Source organism: Lynx rufus, unplaced genomic scaffold (genome assembly GCF_022079265.1).
Source record: "Lynx rufus isolate CCGP_SWC_20201006 ecotype Redwood Valley unplaced genomic scaffold, mLynRuf1.p SCAF_19, whole genome shotgun sequence".
Taxonomy (NCBI): Eukaryota; Metazoa; Chordata; class Mammalia; order Carnivora; family Felidae; genus Lynx; species Lynx rufus.
Window position 1 is genome coordinate 25,137,831 of NW_025814833.1, and position 21,933 is coordinate 25,159,763.

Sequence of the window (21,933 nt, forward strand, 5' to 3'; positions counted from 1 at the left end):
AGCATTTCCCAACCCATTATCTTGTTAGGGCTTCACAATTCTGTGAAGTGAGGTAGGGAAGGCATGTATGTTTTCATCAGTCTATAGATAATGAAACAGCAGCCCGCTTAGGTCACACAGCAAGTAAATGGTCAAACCAAAACTAAAATGCCCTTACTTCAGTATTCTTTCCAATGGTTCACACTGGTTCTTTGAGTTCTATTCAGCTCCAGGATGGTATAGATATGCTGTGGCTATCATGAAGATCCACTCTGCAGAGGCCAGACTCAAGGCTTTTCCTAGCTGTGGCTTCCACTTGACCGTGGTCATCATTTACTATGGCACAGCAATCTTCACGTACATGTGCCCACACTCTCAATCTTCCCAGGATGAGGGTAAGATCATTTCAGTGTTGTATGGGGCAGTAACAGCCAGGCTGAACCCACTTATTTACACTCTAAAAAACAAGGATGTGAAAGATGCCCTAATGAAGGTGGTCAAAGGAAGGATAATGGTCTGATGGCCATAGGTATCTTGTCCAGCATCCTTTTCAATGAGTCACCAATCCTCTGCTTTTCACAATTGTCCACAAAACAGAATTGAATAAAAGATGAACCAATCTCAGATGCAATCAAATGGAAGTTGGTGTTGTCAAAAGACTCTTTTCCATGACAGTTTCATCTTTAAGAACATGGATCCTGAAGATGGTTCTTTAGTGCATGAATTTGTTTTTCACTGATTATTATCATAACCAAGGAAAAGCAAGTGCTAGAACTTGGGATACAGTGGACAATCTAGTCTCTGTGGTACCACATGACAGAAACTGCTCTTTTACATACAAACGAAACAGAATGCCCTTGCTTATAAACTGCCCCTTCCCAGAGAAGGGGTAGCCACAAACACATGTGATGCTAACCCACTAAGAGCAACACATTTCACATACTAGCTCTGAAGCAGCTAGGTAGCCATGGTGTTCACCTGATGAAAAAAAAGATATGGCAGGGAGGTACACTCCACATTCTCCCTGGCATGCCATTTATCTCGATACGTTGGCTGCAACAAGTTTGTAATTTCCAGAGCCGGATTAGAATGACGTATGGATCAGCTCTTGCTTTGTTTTGCCTACCCTAGCACTTCCCTACCTACAAACAGAAATGAGAGGGAAGGAAGTAAACGGAGAGGTCTGTATATCTTCCCGGAGCATATACTCTGAGAAGGACCAGGTGACTGCTAAAGATCTAAGGCTAGAAGAATAAGAAATTTAGCAAGATTCAGATGTGCATACCCCATCTATTCTAGGTAACATCTATGGTGCTGCCAAATTGGCTTTCCCCTATTCCCTTCCTTCCTATGGAGTTGGTCTGGCTTACCCAGTACTAGCTGTGTTGAATGGGTAAGGGGTGTGAGATTGGGTTCTAAAGAGGTAGATCTGCAACATACACAGTATATATATGTTGAAAGCAACAGGGACACCACGTTGGTTTAGTAAACCAACATTCATAAGGAAAAGTAGAATTTCAGACACGTGAGGGGAACACATGCACTACAAGGAAAGACTAGTCAAGAAGGCTAGAGTCAGGGATTGACATAAGGATACCAGATCAAAGAAGAATGAGGCACAGGAACAAAGCCTAAGGAGACTGAAGTGGGCCGACTTAAGAGGGCAGGTTAGTGTAGACCCCTGGTTTTCAAACTCTATGAATCAAATGGGGTATCTTGATGAAATGCAAATTCTGATTCAATAGGTCAGAGTTATAATCTGAAATTCTGGATTTCTAGATTTCTAGCAAGCCTCCAGGTGATTCCAGTGCTACCAGTATGTAGACCACACATTTGAGTATCCAGAGTGTGAACAATCTCATGTAGAAGACACTGATACGGTAGCACAGTAGTTTAATGAAGATGAGGGGAGAGAAAAACTTACATACATAAAATCACACAGAAGTCCTTAAACAATTAGACATTATATTTTGTAATTCTTATGCATTTCTATAACACTGAGAATAAAGAATAAATTTTTCCATAAAGAACAGATTTCTGCCTTGGATTAGTCAGGACTCTACAGCTTATGTGACAATGACTCAGTGATGCCTTTCGTAATCCTTAATGATGTTGTTTACAAAATAACATCTAAACTGGGACTTCTCCAGAGGATAATGAGACATTTGCTGCATAGACAGGGGCTTGTGCGCCATATTTTTGGCATCAGGCTGGAAAGGACAAAGCAGTGGTCCAGTAACCTAACATCATAAATATATGAAATTTGTCCACCCTGAAACCCACATTATTGCATTGGTATCATTGCAAAACTTAAGGCAAATCATATAAGGAACTCTATTCCCCTCAGTACTAAAGGTACTATTACTAATAATACAAAGGTATTTTAAAAAAATAATAGCTAGCATTTACATAACACTTAACAATTTATGAATTTATAAATTATCTTCACATGTTATAATATTTCATATTCCAGCAAACCTATGACATAGATAGGGCAAATATTAGCCCTATTTTCAGAATAGAAAAGGGACTCAGAGAAGTCAAATGATTCACCAAAAGGCACAACTTATACTCAGGTGTCTTAACTATAAATCCAGTGTAGTTTCCATGGTAGGTACATCATGTGCCTTAAAGTAAATTGTTTTAATGCAAACTGATTGCCATTCATTTTGGTGGCATGTTCAAGTATTCTAATCAAACAACTGAAAAAATATGAATTTAGGTCATAACATGAAATGCTAAACCAAGAGACATGGGGTTTACTCCTGTATGAGGAGAAAATAACTTACTTATTTCATCTCAACTACCAGGTCTTGTCAATTTCTATGTCATTCCCAGTCTTTGGTGTGTGAAACACTTCTTTCCACATAGCAGGGATTACTTTACCTAGCTGTCTACCTATTGAGCCCCACCCCAATTTCAATCTTGAACTTAGTCAAGGAATATTTAGGTAACTCTAAATACTTTTGTGATTAAATATCAGGGAAATCAACTTCTTTTCCATGATTTGACCCTGTGTTTCAGTTGACTTCCATTACCTTCTTCCAATTAGTTCTTTGGGTCATGGTCAGCTGTCTAGAAGTCTAGGCTCTCTAGGACTCATGAGAAGCCTTACTCTTGCCAGCAGTGTTACGTCCTCCTTCCAGAGACTAGAATCCTACCTGACCAGTACAACTTTCTGCTGTCAAAATTCCTAAGTGATGATTGTCTGCCTCAACTACTTAATACTGAACCTACACACACAATGAATTTCTGATTACCATGTCCCATCAACATGTCTGGGTAAGCTTTCATTATCACTAACCCCCAATTCTGACTGGTGATGTGTATCCTCTACTTGTTTGTTTTGGTCACCCTTGCCTAAATTATGTCTTACTTACAAGGTCTTGTCTCATATCACTACCTAGATTTGACGCAGAGTAATTACGTGGAGATGTTATATTGGGAGTACAATTTCAGAAAATAAGAAAACTGGACATGGATAATGAATCAAGAAAGCAGGGGAAGCCAATTCAAGGATATGTTATTGAGGGGACCTCAGCTAGGTGAGACTCTTTGCTTAATCCAGTTGAATTTTTTAAAGAAGTTGTATGAACTCAGTCCCATTCATGGGTGGAAACAGCGGGATGAATTAATTTTTTTCCCAAATTTCTGAGGGCAAATTGGGAGACAGTGATGTGGTGAAAAAAATCATCATTAACCAACGTTCCTGAATACTTACTTCATGCCCTGCGTTGTGCTAAGTGCCTTATATATGTGACATTGTGGAGTCCACACACCAAAAATCTCAGATAGGAACTATTCTTCTCCACAGTAGCTAGTGAAGAAACTGAGGCCCATAACAGTTAAACAACTTGCCCATGGTCACACAGCATATAAATGGTAGAGCCAGGATTTTAGCTCAAACTGCAGGATTCCAGGACCCTTAAACACTATCCAGCACTGTCTCCAGGGGGATGAATTTAGCCACCATGTCCCATCTCCCAGTGGATAAGGATTCACCCATCCACCCAGTCCTTAGGCTTCTAAGTTGCACATATATATGTAGGCATCAAGGATGGTCTCACAGTAGTGTTTACTAGTAAATCCCAACTCAGGAGTTGAGAGGCATACAATGAAGGTATGAGATGAGGTATTGTCTGGTTGCACCTGCATGAAGTATGTTGGAACCCACACAGCTGACCACCATAGTGACAGCTAGAATAATGTATAAGTGAAGCCAGGATGTACAAAAAAGATGCCTAATATACCCCAACACCAGAGTATGGCCTTTTCTCCCTGTGCCAGATCCACCCAAGTGCCTGAGTCTTGTCCTTTTTTTTTTTTCTACATCTGGCACCTTTAATTATCTCATGTCTAGCCATATCAAATCTCTTTGTGTTATGGGAGTGGCTGGTTACAAAAGACAATAGGAAAAAACCAAATAGGAAAAATATTTCAACACAGGGAACACAGTATGAGAAAAAGTGGTTGGAAACAGAAACTCAGGCCCTGCTTGGTGAGATAGACCACCTTTTTGGATGGATTCCACTTTTTCATAAAGGAGGTGACTGACAGCCAAAACCGAATGGCCCATTTCACAAGCCTGGATGACTTCAAGGGTGTGGAGAACTGCATAAAAGTGTTTCCCAAGTACATGAAAAGGTGCTGGTGCTGGTAAAGTTTTTAGCAGTCTATGTTGAAATGAAAAGAAAAGAAAGTAAAGTAATGAGTTCTTTGTAGTTAGTTTCATTCAATTTCACAGAGTGTACTAAGCCAATTCAGTGAAGCACTGTTTAGAGTAGCAAATGGTTGGAAATAAAAATGTCCATTAATAAGTGCCTGTTAAATTTGGTAAATCCATGCAATCGACTACTATGCAGACATAACAACAATTAGAAAACTCTTCATGGGGGCGCCTGGGTGGCGCAGTCGGTTAAGCGTCCGACTTCGGCCAGGTCACGATCTCGCGGTCCGGGAGTTCGAGCCCCGCGTCGGGCTCTGGGCTGATGGCTCAGAGCCTGGAGCCTGTTTCCGATTCTGTGTCTCCCTCTCTCTCTGCCCCTCCCCCGTTCATGCTCTGTCTCTCTCTGTCCCAAAAATAAATAAACGTTGAAAAAAAAATTTTTTTAAAAGAAAACTCTTTATGTACTGACATGCAATGCTTTTCAAGATATCCTTTTTCATACAAACAGTGTGTATAGAATACTAAACACACACATGTATTTGTTTACTTATACATGGAATATCTCTGGGAGAACATCCAAAGAACAGGTAACAGTGGCTGCCTCCAGAGAAGGAAACTGGGTGATAAAGGGAGAGGCGTAGGAGAGAGCCTTTTTATTGTGTATTCCACGTAATTACATTTTGAATTTTGGACAAGAGTTCTTTGTTTTGAGTTTGCTTTCTCCTTTTTTTTTACCTTCAAATACTATTTATTTTTTTCAGTTTATTTATTTTATTTTGAGAGAAAGAGAGATCGAGCTCAAGTGGGGAAGGCAGAGAAAGAGAAAGAGAAAGAGAAAGAGAAAGAGAGAAAGAGAGAGAGAGAGAGAGAAAGAAAGAAAGAAAAACCCACCAGGTTCCATGCTGTCAGCCCAGAGCCCGAGCTGGGGACTCAACAACCAGTCTGTCTTTTTGTTATTCTGCTCTTAACTTGTGTCTCAATCCTGGACCTGATCTTCTGCCTTAGACATCTGCTTAGTACCTCACTCTTTATAGGACTCAGAGCTTGCTGTGCTTTTGCCAGTCAGTGTCCTCTACCATTACCACCACCTGTGCATTAGCATCCTAATCTGCAATGGTATACTATACTGTGACTGGGGCCCTTCTACCTACTGATTGACCTTTCTGGTATACACAACTTGGTCGGGTTCCTTCTAAACATTACTTATTCCCACATTTTTTCTTTACTCTTCTCTAAGTGCCTGTGAGACCATCCCTGGTAACTCATGTTGGATCTCCCTGATGTCAAGTGTTTGCCTGGACAACCCTTCTTAAACATTACATTCTATTTCTCGGACTGGAAGTCTTCCCATGGAACTTCGAGGCCATCCTTTCCTTTCCTTTCAGTATTTCTTCACACCAAATGGGGCCAAATTAGATTATGTCCTGTGGCAGAGATTGCTTGTTATCTATGCCATTATCCATTCTCCTAATCTTCTTTGGTGACAGACTACTGAATTGTATTCAAATAGCAACATATCTAGCTAAAACACAATAGCTCTCAGATTTTCTTGAAGCTAAGTGTGTCTGAGTGACTAAATTCTTATCAAGGAAGTAGAAGTAAAAATGTTGTGGACAATTTCTAGAAAGTCCTAAATAGAAGCAAATCAGCACCATCTTTTCCCCGTCCTCCATTCTTTCTTTATGGAATTACTTTTTTTTAATGTTTGTTTGTTTGTTTGTTTTTGAAAGAGAGAGATAGGGAGAAGGGGAGGGGAGGGGAGGGGAGGAGAGAGGGAGAGAGACAGAATCCCAAGCAGGCTCATGTTGTCAGCGCAGAGCCTGATGCCAAGCTTGAGCTCTTGAACTGTGAGATCATGACCTGAGCTGAAACCAAGAATTGGACACTTAACCAACTGAGCCACCCAGGCACACCCCTCCCCATCCTCCATCCTGATGTGTAGAATGTAAATGTGATATCTAGAGCTCTACCAACCTTCTTGGTCTATGAGAATGTGGGCAGAATAGTTAGCTGGAAGGGCTATGAATCCATGAGTATTGCAGAACCACCATAGTTATTCTGGGCTTCCACCTTCAGTGATCTGCTATGTGACATACAAAAAGCCATCCATCTTGTTTCAACCACTAAACATTTTCTGGCCCTCGAAGCTGAAACTGATTCTGACTGACACATTGTCCCTGCCAGTGTGCCACCTCCCTTTTGAAGATAACTATGCCTTTCTCCATAATGTTTCTTTTTTATTATTGGATTTTTTAATTTTTTTAAGTTTTTATTTAAATTCCAGTTAGTTAACATAGTGTTATATTAGTTTCAGGAGTACAATATAGTTATTCAACACTTCCATACCTCACCCAGTGCTCACCATGACAAGTGCACTCCTTAATCCCCATCACCTACCTCACCCATCTACCCAGCTTCCACCCCTCTGGTAACCATCAGTGTGTTCTCCATAGTTAAGACTCTTTTGCTTTCTTTGCCTCTCTCTTTTTTCCCCCTTTGCTCACTTGTTTGTTTCTTAAATTCCACAATGTTTTAATACTCAGCATGTCTGACTAAAGATACCTCCCTATATAGGTAGGGAGTATAGATATTTATAGATTTTTCAACCCTATCCATAGTGTTAATTCCTTTACTGCCTACATACTGATTATTACTCACTGTATATTTGGTGATTATTGCTTTATAATTAATTTAATTCTCCACCCCAAACCATGAGGAGAGGACATACCATGGCATGGGTTAAACATGGCTTTTCCAAAACAACCTGAGAAGATGTTAGTTGCAGCAAGTTCAAACTCATGAACACTGTCATGTTACTATTAGAGTAATAACTACCAAAGTTCTATTTACTGCTCAGACATCTCTTCTGAGCTCCAGTCACATGCATTCATGGAAAATGGACCCATATTTACCTCAAGTTTTATGGACAACCCATATAATACCATTCAAAAACAGAGAGCTTCATCTCTCCCCTTAAATCTCCCTTTCCCCGTGTTTTCTGGGTCTCATTGAATGGTACCACCATCCACCTGAGAGTCATCTTCTATTCCTCTTCCGCCCTCACTACTACCTGTAATTATCCTTGAAGATTTGCCTATTATATTCCTGTGATAAATCTCAATTCCATCCCTAGTCACTCACCTTACTGTCTCTCCCTTTTCCAATTCTAATCATTTCTTTTTTTTTAAGTTTATTTATTTTGAGAGAGAGAGAGAGAGAGAGAGAGAGAGAGAGATAAAGTGTAAGCAGAGGGAGGGGCAGAGAGAGAAGAAGAGAGAGAGAATCCCAAGCAAGCTCCACAATGACAGCGCTGACAGCCCGATGTGGGGCTCAAACTCACAACTGTGAGATCATGACCTGAGCCAAAATTAAGAGTTGGATGTTTGACTGTGCCACCCAGGTGTTCCAGGTCCCATCATTTCTTGCTTTGACTATTGCAAAAATTTGAGACATGGTCTCCTGAGCAACCCACTCCAATACAGGCTCCACACTATGGTGTCACCTATCTTTCTGAGATGTGTCAGAGTATATCACTCTTGTTTAAAATTCCTGGTGGCTCAGTAGGTTGAGCATTCAACTCTTGATTTCAGTTCAAGTCATGATCTCACAGTTTGAGTTCGAGCCCTGTGTGGGCTCCATGTTGACAGTGCAGAGCCTGCTTGGAATTCTTGCTCTCTTCCTCTCTCTCTCTGCTCCTCCCTTCTCTGTCTCTCTCTTGCTCTCTCTCTCTTTCGCTTAAAATAAATAAACTTGAAAAAAAAGTCCTCAATGATGTCCAGTTTTTTGGAGGCAAGAAGCTAAACTCTTCATTGTGACATTTAAGACCTTCAAAGATCTGAACCCGGCCTGCATGCGTGAACTGACTGTTGCTGATCCCACCGTACAAATGTATTACCATTCCCACAAACCCTTCATTCATTTCCAATCTCTATATAGGATTGATGTGGACTCTGCAAAATGGGTGCATTTAAAACTAGTGAACTATCCAATCCTAGAAACCCAGCAAGATTATCTCCTCTAATTTAAGCTTTCTTCAACTACTTTTTGTCTCTCAGCATGAAGAGAAAATCCCTTGTTCATTAGGGTCCCGACACACAACTTTATATGTGCTGACTTTGTGCATCTCTTATACTGTGTACATGATTGTGCAATGTAGCACTCCTTCCATGTCTTAGAAAGCAGGAAAGGGGCGCCTGGGTGGCGCAGTCGGTTAAGCGTCCGACTTCAGCCAGGTCACGATCTCGCGGTCCGTGAGTTCGAGCCCCGCGTCGGGCTCTGGGCTGACGGCTCAGAGCCTGGAGCCTGTTTCCGATTCTGTGTCTCCCTCTCTCTCTGCCCCTCCCCCGTTCATGCTCTGTCTCCCTCTGTCCCAAAAATAAATAAACGTTGAAAAAACAAAAAAAGATTCTCTTTAAAAAATAACAACAGCCCATCTAGACTATCTCATGACAGAGAGCAGGAGACATGACATAGTAGGAAAGTGAAGCAGTTTCTCCTGTTGTCTCCACAGTAGACTTCATATTATCAGTTGGTGAGTGTAAGAGGATGGACAATGCATTTGATAGGTTAATATTTGCACACTGATGAAGGAGGCATTAATTCTCCAGGCCCAGGTAAAGATAAGTGAAGAAGGCTCATGTTAGAAGACACATTGCTGCTGAGTTTCCAGGGCTGGATAGGAGTTCCATTAGTTGAGAACCATGTGCATTTTGCAGACAGTACATCAATCCTGTGCACAGATTTGCGAATAAATGAATTATTTCCGGGAACAGTAGTATGTATCACTGGATCAGCAAGAGTTAGATCATGGACATTGGCCAGGTCCAGCACTTGGTAGGATTAAAGAAGGCCTAGAGAGTCAGTTTCTCCATCAAGGTCCCCACACATTAATTTACATATGCCTCTTTTGTGTACCACTTACACTTTGTAAATCATTGCACAATGTAGCACTCCTTCCATGTCTTAGAAAGCAGGAGAAACCAGCACGAGGACAAACCCATGCTGCTGTGTGAACTTCCCCAGACACTCACATAGATATAGGGCCTTCAGAGGGCCATAGAACATTTTGCAACAAAAACAAGTCCACCTCTAGTCCCCTGTACTTCTCACCCTACCGACTTCAGGGCCTCTCTTCTCCCCCAAGTCCCCACCAGCCCCTTTTACTTCCTGCCCAGGCCTGGTATCACCCAAGTTCCGGGCCTGGACTTGCTGAGGAGATCCAAACCCTTCTTCCCAGGTACCTCTCTAACCCAGTGGCAACTTGGCCTCCTGAAAGATGAGATGCATTGGAGCGGCTTGGCTCCTCAGCATAGCTGATGGTTTCCAACTGCTAAGGACTCTCTGTTCATTGGGAATCGGCCTGAATAGTCTCATGTAGCTAGAACCTAGTCATTGTCACTAAACTCAAGATATCAGAGAAAATGCTGGCTGGAAATTCTTGTCTTTTTCTTTTTAAAAAATATAGAACCTCTGGGGTGTCTGGGCGGCTCAGTTGGTTAAGCGTCCGACTCTTGGTTTCAGCTCAGGTCATGATCTCATGGGTTCGTGAGATCAAGCCCCTCGTCAGGCTCTGCACTGACAGCATGGATCCTGCGTGGGGTTCTCTCTCTCTCTCTCTCTCTCTCCCCCTCCCCCACTCATGCTTGCTCGTTCGCTCTCAAAATAAATAAATTTTAAAAACTTTAAAATACAGAATCTCTAATAAATAGCACCCTTTCCCCTCCAAGCTGAGAGGCAAATGGAACCAATGCAGACGAGTTGTCTTGTTTTCTGCACAGTTAAGAAATAGGGAATTCAATGTGTATTTACAACGATAGCAAAGTTAAAATAGCTCATACTATGTTGCCAAATGAAGGATAACAGAGATATAAACACTGTCTTTAAAAAGATTCTTTTAGAAGAAAAGTATGAATTGAATCATTTACTGAAGTACTGTTTGAACAGATGGTGTGATTAACAGCTAACATGTAAGCCATCTTGGGAGCTTATGGAAAAGTAAACAAGTGGAGCTAAAAAGAAATCACTTTATTCCCCAAAAGGTTCTTTCATTCATTTTACTAGGAAAATTGGAAAGTCTGTGTTTAGAAGCTCTGTTTCCTTGGGGCTTGTCAGGAGTGAGCAGGGAGGAGAGTCTCTTCAGAGTAAGAGCACACTGATGCAGGATTGAGCTCCAAATTTGTCTCCTGAAGGATGAGACGGGTCTGAGCAGCCGAGACCCTCTACACAGCTGACCCTTCCCAACCACGAAAGACACTCTTCATCTCTGCATGTCCTGAAAGGCCTCATGTGCCCGGGTAGAGGAGAAGGGAGTCAGGAGCTGGGAATCAGCTATGTAACAGGCGCTCCGCTAGGAACATTCCAAGCACTGTTTCCTCTAAGGCTAGCTCACCATGGCCCCGGGAGTCACACGTTACAAGGCTGATTTTCCCAGTGGGGAAACTGAGGTGGGGAAAGGGGAGAGGGGAAGATATCTCCCAGAGCCCACGTGGTCATGTCCTTTGTGGAGCTGCCCTTGAAACGCTGGCTGTTGACCTTCAGGCCTTAGGAGAGGCAGCTGATTGCAGAGGGAAGAGCACTGACCATGTCTGGAGGCACGGGTGTGAAAGGGTCCTCTGCTAGCTAGTGCCTCAGGGACAGCAGCTGTTGCCTTCTGTGCCCCAGTTTCTCCATGTTTAAAATGTGTGAGTGGCACCACATGGACCCCCAAGGTCCTCGTTCGGGTCTGAAAATGGTATCAGCATATCAATCCAGCTGGCTTCCCCAGCCCCATCGTTCCTGGTCATCGTCAACTGAAATACAGAAAGAGTCCTTACACAGGGGGGCAGCTCTAGCTATGGTGCCACCTACGTAGGCAAATCTCCAAGGAATCGGCTGACCCTTGGCAGAGCTCTCTCTCCACTGCCTTACCTTAGCGTTACCGTATCCACTTAGTGTTGTCCTAGTGTTTTCATCTGACTAATATTTACTGAGTGTGCAGTAATGCTCCAAACACTGCGCTAGGCACTGTGGAAACAACTGGGAGCAAGGACACAGTGTCTTTCTTCCTAAAATTAGGCCCTGTGGGGGAGATACAGAAGCAAACAGGTAGGTAAAACACCGAAGGATAAGTGTGGGCATAAGAAAAGGGAACCAGAGTTCTACCTGAGGAGTCAGACTATGTTACCTTGAGGTAATGATGTGGACATCAGATTAAACTTTTTGTCAACCATCCAGATATTTAGAATCACCCAGGTGACTGCTGCAGATTTGCTTGGCCTATTATCCCAGCACTTGGTAGCACTGAGATGAAAATGTTGGATTCCCATGCCATTTAAGGCCATGCCAGGAAGGTAATGAAATATTTTGTTTCCAAAGTTCTAGAGACTTAATTAAGGAGGAAAGCAACTTTAGTGTTAGTAGTCTGGAAATAAACTCCTTCTCTTGGGCATGTTCCTGTAAATACTTCTGAACTCTTTCATGTGAACGGCCTTCTAATTGCCTCTCTGGGACCTAATCCTGGAGGCTTTGAAATGGTTTCCCTTTGCAACTTTGAAACCTTTGATACTGTGTCCCCTGGCAGGTGTGATTCCACCTCTGTCCCTGACCTTTTCCAATAATTGGACTTTGGGAGTGTTCCTCTCCCCATTTAGTAAAGTTGCTGCTGCTTTTGAGTTACATTTGGAATTAACTTCAGGGCTCTGCTAAATGAAAGGAAAGCATATGTGTTCATATGTGATACTGTTCAGCCCAAGGATTCTTTCATGTCAACAGAAGAAAGAAACTCCTATAACCCTTCAAGTACCTGTCTGCCAGGACACTTACTACTCTGCACCTCACCTTAAAGACAGCTATGTCAAAATATTACCCCTCATCTCATCACTCAACTGTGAGTTTCTACAAGGAATAACAGTACTTTCGTTGTCCTTAGATGCTACGTGCTTAGAGCCAATGCCTCGTATGTAGGAGATGTTGTTCAATATTTGGCCAAACTCCAAATTTCCAATGTTGCTTTATTGATTTCTCAATACTGTTTTATTGTCACATAAAGCCTGCCATAATTCATTCCCAAAGTCAGCCATCGTGCTATCTTACATAGCAATATTGTTTCATTATTTTGACAGGTGCTAAAATTAGACTCTAAACTTAACTCAGAGTTAATGTTTTCTAAACATTATATTCATCTCCAGTAATTTTCATAACAGCTAACTTCTAGTCTTATGGATCACTTGCTTCTCCTGGAGGAGAAAGGAATTGTATAATCTGTTCTTTAAATTACCATGCTGGACTGCTCATTAGGCTACAGTCGAATCGAGGGCCAACAAGTATAAATAAAGGATTTTAATAATTCCTTATAAGTTTACCAATAATTTATTATTACAGTTATTCCATTTAGTTTCCATGAAAAGCTTTATGTTAACTTGCTTATTGGAAAAAAAATCAAATATTCACCATGATTTTTTATGGACTTTATATTGACCATAAGAAACTAAACATACCTGAAATCATAGAGCTAGAAGAGTCCTGAACAATTGTTTAGTGCCATGGGAAAATGCTTGGGTGGGAAAGCAGTTCACACTTTGTATAGCTGACATCATGACTATGAAAATAGCATAGGAACAGGGAAAGAGCCCAAATTCTGTTAATGGTCACAACTAAACAGTGGAATTCTCTGTGGTTTTGTTCAGTTACCTATGGTTTTCTATGGCTTCCATGTTTTCTCTACTGATTGGAGAAAATGTTGATTAGGAACCATATTGTCCATAGTGAGATCCATTTGCTTTATAGAAGAGGAACCTAAAGTTCAGCATGTTCTAGCAAAACCAGGACAAGAAATTTGGCCTCAGCACTTTTAGACTAAGTTGTTCTTTGAATTAAGATTTGAGGAAGATGTGGATTTATTTATAACTTCCAAGCTCTATTGAGATATAACTGACCTACCACATGGTCTAAATTTATGGTCTGCAATTTGATGATTTTATACACTTATATACTGCAAAATGATTACCACTATAGCATTAGCTAACATCTCCCTCGTGTCACCTAATTACCATTTCTTTTTTGCAGTGGGAACATTTAAGATCTTACTCTATTATCAACTTTCAAATATATACATAGTATTATTAACCATAATCACCACACTGTACATTAGGTCCCCAGAACATATTCATCTTATGAGTGGAAATTTGTACCCTTTGACCAACATATCCCCATTTCCCCCACCCACCACCTCCTAGTAACCATGGTTCTACTTTCTGGTTCTATGAGTTTAATTTTTTTTAGGTTCCACATATAAGTGAGATCATAAAGTATTTGTCTTTTTCTGTCTATTCCTGTAGAATTTCATGTTTTAATTAATCTAAACTTTGGGTGAAATAAGAATTCTGTGCATTTTTAAAAATGCGGCTGTCAATCTAAATTCAAGCGGGACATGAACAATGAATATGCCTACTCGGTTTCCTCCTTTTAGACAAAGCAGTCACTTGGACTGATCATCTTGCAGGGATCCCTTGTCCTACTCCTGAGTTTCTCCTCTCAGTCATCGCTCTTACCAAGTGCCTGTTGCCAGCAGTGCCTTTGGTCACCCAGCGAGTCTCATCACCTCTGCTGCAAGAGGAGATTAGACTGTTTTGGCAAATGGTTGTCAATGTGTCCGGGTATGAGTTGGAGTCACTGAAAGGACCTGAACTTCTACATTATGGGTGCTAATTCCTGCTAATTGCCATCACCTCATAATTAAATTGGCAGAAATTTCACTCCAGGGGCAGGGCATATGAAAACCAGCAGGCTTAAAAGCAGCCTTCTAGAGAACTCTGAGATTGGGGAGTGTCAGATCAACAGGCTGTTTCTAGGCCTCAGTTCTTGGAGGGATTCAGAGGACACAGGGTATCACGGAGGAGTGCTGTTAGAAGCAGGACACAAGACCTGTGTATGCATAAGGAACCACTGTTTGCAGTGACCTGTACTGGGTACAGGAATAACAATGGAATAACATTGGACTGGGTAGTTCCCAATTAGTATAATGCAAAAAGCAAATGCAAGGTGGTGTGCAGGCTAGAGGACATGATTTCAAGAATAATTAGCATCCCATCTACATCAGCAATTGGCAAACTATAGCATGTGGGTCAAAAGCAGTCCAGTTGCAACAGAGACCTACGGCCTACAAATTCTAAAATATCCTTTACATGACTGATTACAAAAAAAAAAGGTAACCAGTCCCTGTTTCAGATCATAAAAGAGAAAGGTTGGAAGAAGTAAACCTGAAAGGAAATCATGACAAAAGAGCAGTTAAGGAGACCCCAACCTATTTCTGAAGCTCAGAAATGGAAGAACTTAACAGAGGAGACAAGGGTGGTGGGGGAAAACTGTGCGCTCGGATTAAAATATACATGGATGAGGATATTTCTATAAAGGTGATTCTGAATCATCTAAAATTGAAGCTGGCAAATTACAGCCCAGCCATCAAACTTGGCCCACTACATGTTTTTTTTAATTGTAGTTTTATTGGAAGACAATAACACCCATTTGTTTATATATTTTCTATGGCTGTAGCATTAGTACAAAAACCTTTAATAACAAGCTAAGACATTTAACTCTTCATTTCTCCTCAAGCCCCCTCCTCTCCTGGTCTTTCCCAAAGGGTAAGCTCTGTGAACCAGCATCGAGGGCTCTTTCTCTCCCTTCTAGGTGTGCCTAGTGTTGTTCACCTATTCTAGCCACATTTCCAGTATTATCATTTTTATTGCCAGTAATCTGCAAGAGCAAGTGAGAGAAACTTTATCTTCAAGCAATATTTTGGCCTCATTATTACATGTGATATCCCAAATCATGGGTAACGTAGTAGGGTTGAAATTTTAAGATTTAATTTCTACCCAAATTTCTCCTAACATATTGATTAAGGGATTAATGCTATGTTGCAAGGATGTCTCCAGTGACATGCCAAGGACCCTGCTGTGTTCAACACTTTTATCAAATGACTTTGGTAAAAACCCAGACGGCAAATGTGCCAATTTTTGGGTGATACAAAAAAGTAAGAAGTACTTAGGTGAAGTTTTGGATACCAGAATTAGCATTCAAAAGGACCTCAGTGGAAGGGAACTCTGGGCCAAACTGAACAAGATGAAGAACTGGTTAGCAAATGGTAAAGCTGAGCCTTGAGGTTAAAAGAAAACCAGTTGTGCAGTCACAAGAAGTGATATAATTGTTTTGAGAGTAGTTTCTGTGGAAAAATCAAGGTTTAGGGGCCTTACTTCCTTGCTAAACATACTACTAAAAAAAAATAACTGGCCATCCTAGGATCACTTAGTATAAGAATGCTGTCACAGTTTGTAGTTTCTCCATGATGGACACTGGTCAATCCATGATTTCAGAAGGGTTTATGGTTCAAAGGACGACTCTTCAAGAGGACACTGGAAAAAACAAATCAGGAGTAGATCTGGGTTTGTACTTGAAAGGTCTTAGAACAAACTTTATCATCTGAATTGAGATAGAAGGACCATGGTTAACTTGGAGAATACATTCTGTGAGGTTGTTATCACTAATGAGTTTCTGCGGTAATCCTAAATCTTACACAGGAATTGAAGAATTTCATGGGACATGAATTAGACTTTCAGTGGTAACATTGAGAAAGTCCAGGACAAACCAGGATGATTGGTCACCCTACACTGAGCTTCGCTACACTTACCTCCTATCCAGCAAATAGTTATACTTGTTTTTGCCTTAGTCTTATTAGCACTTACTGTTCCCTCTCCCATATTCTCTCTTCTCCTAAATTTTCACATAGTTACTTTGTGTCATTTTGGTCCCCACTCAAACATCACTTTCCTCAAAAGCAAATATCCATAATAACAATCTTGTTCCACTGCTCTTTCATATCATCCTGTTTTACTTTCATCTTAACAGTTATTACTATCTGAATTACTTTATTTGTTACTTGTTGTTTTCTGTCTCATCCCCACAGAATAGAAGTTAAATAAGAAGGGAAGTCTTGTCTCTTTTGTTCATTGCTACATCCTCAGCAAATAGAACAGAACTGACACATAGTAAGAAATCAATAAATATGTGTTGAATGGATAAATGAATAAATTATTCTGTATGACCATGAAGCCTCAATTGAATCCTCCCATGTACACACCAAAAAGCTCTGAGGAAAAAATATCCACAAGATAAGTAAAATTCAGTTACCTAGTAAACTTTCAGAGTAGGCCACACAGATCAGTATGCTATAGGGACTGGGTCTAGTAGACTCCGGTTATAAGGCAAGAAAGTTGCTGTCAATTAGGCCTATGAGATTGCTAGATAAGTATTGTCTACGCCCAGAAGAGCTGCGTCTGTGCCACTTGCATGCTCTGTGCTGTGTACTTAACATGAAAAAAGTCTGTTTTCATCTTAAATCTCTTGTGATTATCTGTCTCTGGTCAAACTACCATCAGAGACTTTAAGAAATTTGAAATTAAAAGATTCAGAGAAAAGGTATCTATGTCCCCAGAGCCAACTTCCCTTTTAGAAACACTGGCCATGGAATTTCTTTCTATTATGGACTCCTAAAGTATATGGTTATTTTCTCCCAAGATTCTGGACCATTCCATCATAATTAAGTCCATAGCATCATTTCCCCTCAATGCTTCTTTAACCTTCTGAGAAATGAAATTGTCACTAAGGCAAATCCCAAATTTATCAGAGGCTCTGCTTTCAGAGGAATGAGACTTCTATCAGATGCCTGGACAGCTGAAGCCTTCCATTCCTACTGTAGCTTGCCTGTAATGCCAGTTCTGTAATCTTCATTAGGGAAGCATCAACCATGTCCTCTGTGAAATATTTTATGGATGGCACAGCAATTTCTCCCAATTTGTATGCTCCTGCAAATGTTCTCCATCTTATTTTCCTTCATATTTTGTGGATTTCTATCCAGGTTTAATATGTTTTTTTTAATATTTGGGGGTGAGAAAGTCCCTAGAATAGAATCTTGAGGAATGAGTATCTCACATAGGCAGAACCTTACCATCAACCCTCTATGGAAGGAGTGACCCACAAATGCCCAGTAAGAAGTGAATATCTGGCTGAAAGTCCCCTCTCCTGTCGTCTTTCTACAGTTCTGTCAGTCAACACAATATTTTTTTTGTACCAAGAAATTGACAAGTACAAATTCAGGGGAAAAAAGATATTCAGGGCCAGATGGCCCCAAACAGTATCATTAAATGCAATATAAAAATACCTGAATGGAAGAATCCATTTAGTCAAAGTGACATCAAAAGCTTTTATTTCAGCATTTTTCAAGACTTTCCTCTGTGCAAGGAAATGCCAGAGAAAACAGAGGCAACTCAGATATGGTCACTAAATCCAGGGGCTTACAAACTCCAAAATGTACACTCAGCCTTACTTCCATGATATGGGGTCTAAATTCTTCGAGTTAAAAAAAAAACTAAATAAAAATAAAACTTTACCTAACCTCTGTTATCCCACAATCATACTTGAAAGAGAACTGGATTGACCAACATAGCGTATCATTTGCAGAACCCGGCAAACACAAAAGTTATGCAATCATCCTACGTTGTACATCTTGTTCTCCAAAATTCCTCAGTATAAATTCTTCATAGCACTACCTGAACATTTAACTTGCTAGCAGAAAAGAAAATAAATTAATGATGAACTGCTCAGAGAGAATGAAGTTTCTCTTTGAGGAAGACTGGCTGTGGTTCCCCAACACCACTATATTTAGTGACCAAAATCACTGCTATATGGAATGGTCACTGAAATTCTCATAAACCAGATTAGGAGGAAAGTGACCATTATTTTAATGAGCTAAATATAGCAGAAACTTCTTCCTCCTTTGTCTTCTCTCTCTATTTGTATTAGACAAGGATACCTCCTGAATCCCAAAAGTGGAAACTATTCTTCAAGACTGAGGTCATGAATTTAAAACCACCACAAGATTATCCAAATTTCCAAGGTTCCTTCTTGCATTTGAATTGTGCCTTCTTTTAACGCTACTTAAATATTTTTGGTCTGTAAGTACACTATACATTTTTGGCAAACACCAATATTTTAAAAAAATATCTAGATGTATTCAGAAAGGACATCTCCTCAATTTATTTTTCTGTGGCTTGGAACAAAGTAACAGAATATGGGACACTTCAAGAAGAAATTTCATTTTCATATTTGTGCAGGCAAAGAAAAATTGCATGTCATGAACTGGCATGAACTATATTATTATTATGTATGCTAGACAATGAATTTCTTTATTGTTTTTTGGACACCAACCTTTCATGGTAGCCTCATTACAAGCCTTCTCTGTGTAAATAAAAGAAAAATACATTTAACAAGTAGAAATAAATGTGCATGATTCACCAGCACAGTTAACTCAAGATTTTCCAGCCTTATAACCACAACTGATAGGAAGATTTATTACCACAGCTGCTTGTATTAAACTTCTTTTCCTCGCAGTTGAAGGAATCAAATTTCTTCTTGGAGATTAGTCATTTGTGGGGGTGTTGCCAACTGCAAAATGCTTCTGTTATGAATGAGGTGCACTTCTCTGTTGCTGTCCTCCAGCCCTAAGTCAGTGAGTAATTTTCATCTTTTTATGTGTCTTTTCCCGCCTACCATCAGGAACAAATTTTAATGACTTACACAGTCAAACTTTCTTTAGTTGTTACTCAAACCTAAAACTTCAGATGGTATTGTTTCTAATAATGTGATAATATCGCAAGTAAAGGTGGGATGAAATGACATTTTGGCACATGTTTACAAGGATGAAATTCAAGCAGAAGGAAAGGTCTACATGGGATGTGAAAGTGAGAACGGAGCTAACGTATCTTATGTAGCTAATAATTGTGCCTGGCACTGTGCTAGGTTCTCTATAGACATAATCTTATCTAATTCTTAGAACAATCCTGCAAGAAACCAGGTGATATTCCCACTGAATATATAAGGAAACTGACTTTCTCAAGATTGTGCAGCTTATTAGTGGCTGAACCACAATTTAGGCTTAGATTCCACTGACTCCCTCACTTTCTTTCTGCATTTTGACATTCTGCTTTTTGGGTATGAAGAATTACCCAATTATATGCAGCACTAATACAACAATACAGTATGGAGAGATTTGATTCTGTGTCTAAATAAGAAAATCCTACAGCCAAAATAGATTTCAATGGGTCATCTGTTTCACTCCCTACTGAAATCTCACAAAACTGACAAGGCTCTGTCTTTTCCTTCCTTCCTCCCTCCCTCCCTCTCTCAGTTCCTTTCTTTCTTTCTTGTTTGTTCTTTCTTTCTTTCTTTCTTTCTTTCTTTCTTTCTTTCTGTCTTTCTTTCTTTCTTTCACACTTCTGGAAACATGCATTCCAAAATTTGACTTATCTCTCTTCAAAATTTCCAGTAACGATTGTCTTCGTAAAATCCTTTTATCTAATACAATCTTCCCATCACCCTTTAAGCTCTTGTTTGTATTATACGGAGATGGTAGTATCTGAACAGAGTAAGCTTCTGTCATTGAAGATATATGTCAGAACAATTGAACAAAGAGTGATGTTTTAGTAAATCCACAAGTTGCTTCATTTATTTCATGTCATTTTGGCTGGTGTTGTTTTTCCATTGACTTGAGTGATTGCTTTAGCTACATATACACTTTCTAATTTACCATCCATATGTGGTTTTAATATGACATGTAAGAAGCAAAAAAAAAAGAGTTGAAAAGCAAATAAGCATTTCAAGCATTCACAATTATATCATTGAGCTTAAAGTAAAAAATTATTTGTTAATCAGTGAGCCAACTTAAATAAAGCTGTCTATAAATGTGCATTTTTGGTGGGGAGATGTAGATACTTGCCTCTTTTTTTTGGTCAAGAATAAAGTCAGTCATCTAGCTATGACCCATTATGAGAGAAATAATTCTGTTTAACTCAATGTTAATGACGGTCTTACTTGATCAAGTGTAAGTACCTCTAATGGGGATCTAACACAGTCCAAACAACTTAACCTCACAAGGTTCCATAAGATAGGATAACGAAGAGAACCTGTATTTTCATCATTGGCTACTTGAGCAGCTGAGTCTAACTCAGTAAAACAAATGACACATAACAATTAATCTGAAGTCTAGAGCATGAACTCTAACAGGCTACTGAGATGCTATTCCTCTTATTTCCTAATATAGGTTACATTACATTTTAACTTTCCCAGTACTTGAGATGACTAAATGGGCAGTCTAAAGACAGACAATGCCTCTGAGGTGACTGAATTCATCCTTGTTAAATTTTTCCAATAACCTCAAACCCAGGCTCCCTTGTTGGGACTGCTGTTTTTCTACCTGGTCACAATGTTTGGGAATAACTTTATTGTTGTAGTGTGATGGGATTCACAACTTCATATCCCCATGTATTTTTTTCCTCAGTAATTTATCCTTCCTTGATATCTGTTACTCCACCAGCTGGGAACCATATGTCTTGGCCCAATGCTTCAGGGACTTCCCCATTATTTTCTATACCAGCTGTTATGCCCAGATGACCACATCCCTCTTTCCAGGGATGACAGAATGTCTCTTCCATGCTGTCATGGTTTATGACAGGTTTGTTGCAATCTCCAATCCCCTGCATTACACCACCATTATGAATAATGAAGTTTGCATACAGTTGGCCTCGGGAACCTGGGCAAGTGCATTCTTAGTAGCAGTCTTACCATTCATTGCAATTCCTGCTTGTTATTATGGACAGAGTGCCATCAGCCATTTTACCTGTGAGATCCAGGCCCCGCTGAAGCTCATCTGCTCAGACATTCCTGTCAGTCTGATTCTGGGTCTGGTTATCAGTGTGTTCATATTGACCTTGCCTTTCACTATCATCCTTATTTCCTACTTCCACATTGTGGTTATCGTGCTGAGGATCCATTCTGTAGAGGCCAGCCTCAAATTTTTCTTCACCTGTGGACCTTATCTAACTGTGGTCAACATATTTAACGGTATAGCCATCTACAAGTACCTGAAACCTCAAAGAAATCTCAGGAAGAGGACAAATTCTTCTCAATATTTTTTTAAAATTTTTTTAACGTTTATTTATTTTTGAGACAGAGAGAGACAGAGCATGAACGGGGGACGGTCGGAGAGAGGGAGACACAGAATCTGAAACAGGCTCCAGGCTCTGAGCTGTCAGCACAGAGCCCGACGCGGGGCTCGGACTCACAGACCGCGACTTCTCAATATTTTATGGAGCAGTTAGTCCCATGTTAATTCCCCTCATTTACACCCTAAGAAACAAAGGTGTAAGAGGTACACTGAGGAAGTTAGCCAAAGGAAATGAAAAATCCTAATGGCTCTCTTTAAA

The 21,933-nt window shown here is 40.2% G+C and overlaps 1 protein-coding gene across 1 annotated transcript; it reads left to right on the forward strand.

Moving 5' to 3' along the window:
• Nucleotides 1-238: 238 nt before the first annotated feature.
• On the forward strand, nucleotides 239-21,600 carry LOC124513831 (olfactory receptor 2B2-like; the record flags this gene model as incomplete). Its single annotated transcript, XM_047081820.1, has 3 exons — nucleotides 239-374; nucleotides 14,091-14,277; nucleotides 21,009-21,600. Coding segments are annotated over exons 1-3 (915 nt in total), but the record flags the coding sequence as incomplete, so codon positions are not given.
• Nucleotides 21,601-21,933: the final 333 nt, after the last annotated feature.